An 8388-nucleotide genomic window follows, 5' to 3' on the forward strand; every position below is an offset into this window, starting at 1 on the left:
TTAAGGCACTTCGATCTAACCGAGGTGAGGAATACTTATTAAAAGTCTTCTTAGGATACCTCATAGAAAATGAAATATTATCCTAATTAATTATGTCGGGTACTTAACAAGAGAATACAATAGCAGAGAGAAGGAATAGAACTTCACTAGGCATGGTTTATTCAATGTTAAGTGATTTACAACTGTAGATATTCTTTTGAGGATTTGTATTACAATCAACTTGATATATTTTGAATGATGTACCAACTAAGGCACCATATAAAACCCCATACCAATTGATAGAGCAAGAATCAAGCATAAAACATTTGAGGATTTGGGGATTCCTAGCCTATTGGAAATATTAGTCTAGAATCCAAAGAAGATAATCTTCTTCTAGAATGTAACATTACATGCAATAATGTAAGATTGAGCCAACTAGACATACAGTTTTAGAAAAATTAAATTGAGTTTTTTTGGTCCATTGTTATTTTTAGAGATTAAAATTTTCTCTTTAAGTTATTTCCGTATTTACCCCAATTCTCTATAACAGTCACCCATTATAATAATATTTTATTATAATAGTTAAGTTTCTAGTGGAATCGGTTTTTTATGTTTTATTTTAATCTTGTATAATATCAAGAGATACCAATGTCCCAAGAACTAAAAACAAAAACACATGGATTAAACTCATCATTTTTTTTTTGCAATACAAGCTGAGGTACTACACTAATTTAAGGGTTTTTTTTCTTTGCTAATTGCTAAGTTGTGAAGAACTAGCACTCAATGGACGTATATATATACTACAAAAAAATTATTGAAATAAATATTTTTTTAATTAAGTCATCTTATGAAAATTCAACTAAAATGCCAATCAAGTCTATTTCTTTAAATAAATATTTCTTTAAATATTAATTTCTAACTGAAAAATGGGCTGATTAGGAATTAAAGTTTACGTAGATTTAACTTTTTTAAATTACTTATGTACTAATTTAAAAGATTAAAAGATTTAACTTAATTTCTATCCTTTGATAGTTGGGTGATTGGGATGAATTATTTATTTTTGAAGCCTTTGTCCTATAGGACATGCTTTCAGTTATGTCAGCTATAGGACATGTTTCGGTGTAAATTAACAATTCAGCTTTGTTGGTTAGATGGTTAAATATTAATATTTTTGTTCTTAAATTTCATGTTCGATTTGTCTTCTACTCAAGGACAAAAGTATTAACATTTAACCATATGATCAAAAGAGTTGCGTTATCAATTTTTAGGATGCATTTTCAGCTGATATGATTGAAAGCATACCTTGTAGGTCACGTTTTTCTTTCTTTCTCCAAAAACAACACATTTTTTTTTCTTTTTCAGCATATATACATAAATTAGCCTTTTAAACCATACTTGAGTATCAAATAATATTTCAGTATTTTTTATAGGAAATGTTTAAATAAAATAGGTAAAAAGAGAATAAAAAACTCAAATGTACAAAGGTTGATGAGATTATTAATAAATACGAAATTTGTTTTTTATAAATATACTTACATAAATACATAATGGATGTGACATAGTTGATGTTTGTATTTATTTTTCATGTGTAGCACTATCAAATCTACTTGCACCAAAATTCTAACCCATACGATAATTCATTACTTTAATTGGCGCAGCAAATCATGAGAAAGCTGGATTTGTGCCCAAAATTATCTTATTTTCCATTGTGTGATTGGATGACAACTTCCATCCCTCCATGCCTCAAATATCTAAACATACATTGAAATCAATTTTTCTTATATTCTTAATTCCTTTACTTCTTAACAATTCTCCCTCTTTGTCTCAGATTTATGTATAATTTATCAATTCTTAAATCTAAAATCTTAACATTAATTACATCAAATATTCATTTATAATGTGCCTCGAAAATAAGTTTTATATACCAATAACTAGTTCACTTTCAAAGTAAGGATATAAGGCCCATTTATTTTATTAGACCCATGTTCATGACTGATTTTAATATTTTTTGTTGACCCGTTTTTGTTGTGGTTGTCTACGTGCCATTGGAAGCGATTACTTCAGGTACATTACTCGTTTTGTTTGTTGGCATGTTTGACCAACATATTTCGATGATTTGCTTGCATCTTTTTGAGTATCTTGTGCAACTAATTTTGTGTTTATCATTGGAAAAGAGATTCAATTTCTTAATGTTGCATGCAAACACTTGACTTGGAATTCATTATCAACCTTTCAAGTTCCCCACTATATCCAATTAAAATATCACACAAGTGAAGAGATAGTTTAAGTGTTAGTAAAAATATGGACATCACATATATGAGAAAAATAATTATATGTTATTATTTATTATCATAAAATGTTAATCTAAATTAAAAGTACTCTAATTTAATTAAGGTTTATTAAGTTTCAGTTATTAAATAAAATATGGATCAGATATGTATAAATACTCTAGTAATTAATTTCTAATTGATAATGAGTTGATTAGAAATTAAAGTTAATGCGGAAAAAGTTATATATTAGGGTTATGATATTCAAATTACATATATGTAACTTTTTTAGGTGCTCATCTTTAGAAAAGAGATAGATTTAACTTTTTAAATTGCTTGCGTGCTAATTAGAATGATCAAAACCACAAAATTCAAAGATCTCATGAAATCGATGGATTCAATTACGCTTTCGCATTTAATTTTGTTCTTGATGGTTTGATAAGACAAATCTTGAATTATTAAGTTTTGTATCTGATTTTTTACCATTCTAACAAAAGATTAATAAAATTGGAATTCAAAAAATTAATATCGTATTAAATATTTAAATAATGAAATACCTTAACATAAATGGAAAAGAAAATGATTTCATGATATTTTAGTAATAAAATATATGAAATGATGATTATATTTAAATTCCAAATTCTTAGTGCAAGTCTCTGGGTCTTCATTCTGTTATAGTACATCCCGCACGTCACTTAATTGGCTGATGTTGATAAGTAAGAATGTCCTAATTCTCCCCCCCCTTCTTAATTTGTATCCTTTGATTGTTGGGTGATTGGGATGATTTATTTATTTCATTTTGGAAGTTTTTATTAGAATTTGATTTGCTAATTTGCATATTTACATTATATTTGTGCATTTTTTACATAATTTTTTATTAATTAATAATGTGTTATTTATACTATAATAAACTTTTTTATTGAATTTAATATTACGAGCCAATTCCATATTAATTCAGTCAAATAAATTATATAAGAACTATTTTTAATAATATAATAAATATTTATACAATATTAATTTTGTTTTCTATTATATTTGAGTTAATATTTAATATAATATTAGTGGAAATTTCAATTCTATAATTTAAATGCTATCACATATTCCATTTTAAGAAAAAAAAATTATTTTTTACTACATTCTAAAAGTGTATGAGCCGATTGAGTCTTAACTTGGTTGGTGTTGACATTGTTGCCTATGCAGGAGGACGTGGGTTCGAGTGCGTTGAAACACATTTATCCTCCTATCCAGGGAGTGGAGAGACACTATGAGTAGTTCTTTTAATTTAACTCGAACAATTTCACTCGATGCGACTCGACTCAAATTTTATTTCACTGGACTCGATTCGAAAAAAATCAAATCGACTTAAGATCTTAAAATAAGAATCGTGAACTCGATTAACTCGAAACTTTTTTCTTTCGATTCAATTGAACACTCACCCCTAATATTTTGTATGGTATTATCAAATCTACTTGGAACAAAGTAGACGAAACTTCTAACCCATACGATACTTTATTACTTAATTGACGCAGCAAATATTGACAAAGCTGGGTTTGCGCCAATTTTTTTTTTCTTAATTTCTGTTGTGTGATTGGTAGATGGATGAGAACGAGCATAATTAGTGCCATCCCACCATGCAATTGCAAGCCTACAAAAATCTAAAGATGGTGATAATTCAAAATGGTAATAAATTGAAATAATTCTTTTTATTTTACCTTTCTCAATTTTTATTAAATTTAGTTTTAATTCATGTGTTATCTCTGAATGATATCACAATATATTTTTTAAAAATTAATATTAATAATATTTAATAACATAAAATAATTTATATGTATTAAAAATTTATTAACCACTTCATATTAGAATAATTCTATCATTATTTCAAAAGGTAAAAATGTTATATTATACCAATTAAAAAATATCATATATTCGAATAATTAATTCATCATAACTTTAAAAAAAATTCTCACATATAATAAAAATTTGAAATCAAGCAAGACACACATTCACAGAACTTAAATGGAGTATACGTCGCCCTAAAAATATCTTAGGAATAATCAGAGACTAATTCAAAACAAAACAGGAGATTTGGGACAAAAATGGAAAAAATTCAAAATAAGGGTCACACGGCCGTGTGTCTAGGCCTAGATCGTGTGGCTCTAGACATGGCCGTGTGGCCATTCCACATGCTCGTGTGCATGGGCAGTGTAACTCTTTGACTTGGGTCACAAAGCCGTGTCACGGCCCGTGAAAACCTTGCACCTAACACACTAATGGCACACCCCCGTGCGTGACACACGACTGTATGACAACCCTTGTCCCAGGCCGTGTGTACCCAAAAGTGACTAAAATCATGCTCATTTTTCATCCAATTACATAAGTACCTAAACAAATTCATAACACATGATCATAAGACTATAACCACACCTAAAAGCAACCAAAACATGTCAATTTCAACCACCTAAAACCAAACCAAGGCGTCATACATGAAGTTACAAAATAATGCTTATACCCAACATAATCATTTCATATCACCTACAAGTCATACATATACACCAACTAATCTATGTCAATCTCATCATACCATACTTAAACATGATATTTACTATTCCCTGGACAAAACACTCAAGCTCAACTTTGAATTTAACAAGCATACCATATAAAGTTGCCATTTCACAACATAAAACATATCAAACACCACACATAGCTATGAAACATTACAAACATAAATAATTTGTCCTATTACATGCTATATAACCAAATTGTTTACAAAATCTACCAAAAGAGTCTTCAGGGTAGTGTGATTTTGTAAGTTGATCTGATCTCCCCTTCATAAAATGTAACCTACAAGAAAAAGAAAAAGACACGAGTAAGCTTACAAAAGCTTAGTAACTTCGATGATTAAATGATAATATTATCAGATTGAACATAAATAAACAATGTATGAGATTTAAGAAATTAAGTTCCTGTCAATCATAGCTCACAACAGGTGAGTATTGCACAGTACAATAATTCAAATCATATTCCATATTACTATTATTTCAACTTTCTGAAAACACTTATACTTGGATAATTCACATCATCAAGATGCCATATGATAAATGATCATAAACCAAGTCATAGTTCTAACAATATCTCATTTCAAGTAATCAAAAATGTATCACTCATTCGAGTTAACATTTATAACTTTAACTGACTCACGATGCTGCTTACACAAGCTGTATAGAATCCGCAACACATGTAGGATCTCAAGCCATCGCTACGGTCTATATCATAGGTACATAGTACCTGCTCAATAATCACCAGCCCACAACCTTCTAAGACCCAAAAAGATCTCAAAACACAGTAGAATATACTTCACGTTGCTCACCTCTTTTTCATATGCTCTTAAGAATAGTACAGTGCCGTCCGCAAATTGTAAATTAGTAAAATTCTGTCCAAGAATAACATCTTGAAAGCCTTCAATTAGCCCCAACTCCACAGCTTTATCCATTGCCAAATGAAGCATTTCCGTCACAAATAAATAAGAATGGGGATAGCAGATCTCTTTGACGAAGACCTCTGCAGAATTTGAATTCGTTTGTGGTTGACCTGTTGATAATTACTATTGTCATAACGTTTCCTACATAAGAGTACGGGAGCCTAGTAAAGAAAGCTAAACATGAAGGGCCTAAATTAAAGTAGAGTCACCACTAACCAATTAGGGTTAGGTTGGTAAGCCACCTATCATTTAAAAATCTAGAATTAATACTTTGGAAAAATCCTAAAAGTCTAGACTCGATCTCATCACCAAATTTTGGGTTCGGGAGTACAATTACGTATGGGGAAGGCTATAGCACCCCCACAACACCTATCCAGGGGGTAGTCCTACGGGGTCATAAAACATAGAATTTTTTTTAGTTAAGCATATTAATGTCTTAATCTACGCTAAAATCTTATGGAAATTTTAAATAAAAACTCTAAAGAAAATGCCTTACTTGTAACTCCATTAAGATGTGTTCACCAAAACTTATCTAATTTGAAACTTTAATGAGAGATTTTTAATTTTAACGGGAACCCTAAAGGATACCTAAATAAGTATAGTAAAATATCTTTAATTCATAAAATTAATTCTATTTTAGAATTCTAAAAAAACCTAGAAATTACCAATAAAATAAGAGAAATATTAAAATCCATCTACAACTTATTTGATCTTTTATTATTATTATTTAAAAGATTAAATTAATAACATTGAACCTATCAAGATCTTACGAAAGTATCCTATGTCGGGTTTATGATCTATCTTACTTTAAAATTCTTGATCTAATATTTAAATTCATCAAAATCTTAAAATAATATACCTTAAATAATATTTATTAGCTTTCTTAAAAAGTTTCAAAAATAAAATACTTAAAAAGACCTACTCATGATTTACAATGTAGAACCCAAATTTTGGCCAGGGCCCTTCAGCAATAAACAGTTAAAATTAAAAATAAATAAAGTCCAATTAGTGTCCAAATTAAAAAGCCCAATACCAGGCCCAAATCCACTACCCAATTACAGGCCCAAATGCCTAACATAAAAAAATAAAGAAAAACCTAGTTTCTGGAAACAGACCACGCCGCAGCTGGGAACCAGGCCTCCACGCATGCCACGCCTCTACGTCATCGCACCTGCGTACACCTAAAACAGAAATGAACAATAGCAAAAGCAACAATATGCCAGCAAAGCAAAGAGCTGGATAACATAATAGATTTATTTATTTATTTTTCTTTTTTTTTCTGTTTCGGCTATATAAAGCCATTTGTAATACTGTAAAAGCTGATATGAAAAATCAATACTAAAAAAAAAGATCAAAAAACTTCAAAAGCAAATCAGATTTTTAAGGTGAGTGGAGTTTTTTTATTTTTGTTGCTTTTCATTTCTATATTTGATTAATTGTGTGTGAAAAAAAAAGAGAAAAAAGGGCAAGGGATTTACCTGTGTGAGCGTGCCGTTGGAGTCCTGCTTCACTTCGTCTGAATTGGGGTAGAAAGGGGGATTCTGGGTTTCGAAACGGTGAGAAAAAGGGGCAGAGATTTAGGTTTTTGTCTGATGGTTTTAGTCTTATAAAACACTTATGTTTTAGGTTTTTTTTTAAGTTTTATAACTCTCTTTAAACGACGTCGTTTAGGGCCTACTGCAGTGGTTTCAAAATGACGCCGTTTAATGGCCTGTACCCGATGACCCGACCTAAATGCGACTAGATCCATGCGTTTTGGTATTGTGAGGGATATTTGCACACCAAGTCCCTCTACTTTTGTGTCGTGGTTCAATCTGGCCCTTTTTGTTACTTTAATTTTGGCCATATAATTTTCTGCTGGTTTCATTTCGGTCCATGATGGAACGCGGCATTTTGAAGGGTAGGGCTTAATTTCCCTTTTGGTCCCTCCTTGTTATTCGCGCGTTCAATATGATCCATATCCTTTTATTTATTTCAAATTTGCCCCTAAATTTTTGTTTTAATTTCAAATTAGTCCTTTTGTTATTTTTGCTATTAAATTAATTAGTTTAATACTCTTATTATTATTATTATTATTATTATTATTATTATTATTATTATTATTATTAGTACTACTACTACTACTATTATTATTAGTATTATTATTTTTATCAATTTACCTAACCTTTTTATATACATTATTTTATTCTATTATGTACTATTATTTTAATTTTTTTATATTATTATCGTATATTATTATTTAATTTCATAATGAATTATTTTACATTTTTATGTTAATCCAATAGAATTTATTTATTTATTTTTAAATGGTTTTCTTTTATAATATGTAATTTATATCAAATTATTTTCATGTTGTATGTTATGGATTTCATATTATTAAAACCATTAATTTTAAGTTCTTTCCTAACATATTTGTATATATTTGTTTAAATCTATCTTCATAAATATCTAATTTATTTCTTTTAAAAATCCTATTTTAATATATTTTACTTATTTCAACTTTTACACATATTGTTATATATATTATTATTATTATTATTTATATTGAGTATTTCATTTCACATGTATTACCTATTTAGATTAATATATGTGTATTATTTTGGGTTTTATTTTATTTTGATTTTCTTCTTATAATACTTACTTTAAAATTCACTTAGATATTAT

General features: G+C 28.8%; 1 protein-coding gene across 4 annotated transcripts; it reads right to left on the reverse strand.

Moving 5' to 3' along the window:
- Positions 1-4735: 4735 nt before the first annotated feature.
- Positions 4736-7425, reverse strand: LOC121216794 (uncharacterized). 4 transcript variants are annotated; one of them, XR_005913012.1, is made up of 4 exons: positions 7203-7425; positions 6840-6895; positions 5614-5834; positions 4736-5087 (listed from the first exon to the last, which is right to left on the reverse strand). XR_005913012.1 is itself a non-coding variant. In XM_041092205.1 (4 exons), exons 2-4 carry the CDS (start codon positions 6870-6872, stop codon positions 5034-5036), a joined length of 327 nt encoding a protein of 108 aa, XP_040948139.1. In that variant the 5' UTR covers positions 6873-6895; positions 7203-7419; the 3' UTR covers positions 4736-5033. The 4 variants fall into 4 exon arrangements, 2 of the variants coding, with proteins under 2 accessions (XP_040948139.1, XP_040948138.1); XR_005913013.1 differs by having other exon boundaries at positions 6840-6905; positions 7203-7419; XM_041092205.1 differs by having other exon boundaries at positions 6821-6895; positions 7203-7419.
- Positions 7426-8388: the final 963 nt, after the last annotated feature.

Source organism: Gossypium hirsutum, chromosome D05 (genome assembly GCF_007990345.1).
Source record: "Gossypium hirsutum isolate 1008001.06 chromosome D05, Gossypium_hirsutum_v2.1, whole genome shotgun sequence".
Lineage (NCBI taxonomy): Eukaryota > Viridiplantae > Streptophyta > Magnoliopsida > Malvales > Malvaceae > Gossypium > Gossypium hirsutum.

Bases quoted from the DNA above. Each gene is read 5' to 3' on its own strand.
- LOC121216794 (XM_041092205.1), bottom strand. From the start codon at position 6,872: ATGCGTGGAGGCCTGGTTCCCAGCTGCGGCGTGGTCTGTTTCCAGAAA. The intron at 5,835-6,820 runs GTTTTTCTTTAT...AATTATCAACAG, and splicing joins GGTCTGTTTCCAGAAACTAG to GTCAACCACAAACGAATTCA. The intron at 5,088-5,613 runs GTGAGCAACGTG...TTTTTCTTGTAG, and splicing joins TAAGAGCATATGAAAAAGAG to GTTACATTTTATGAAGGGGA.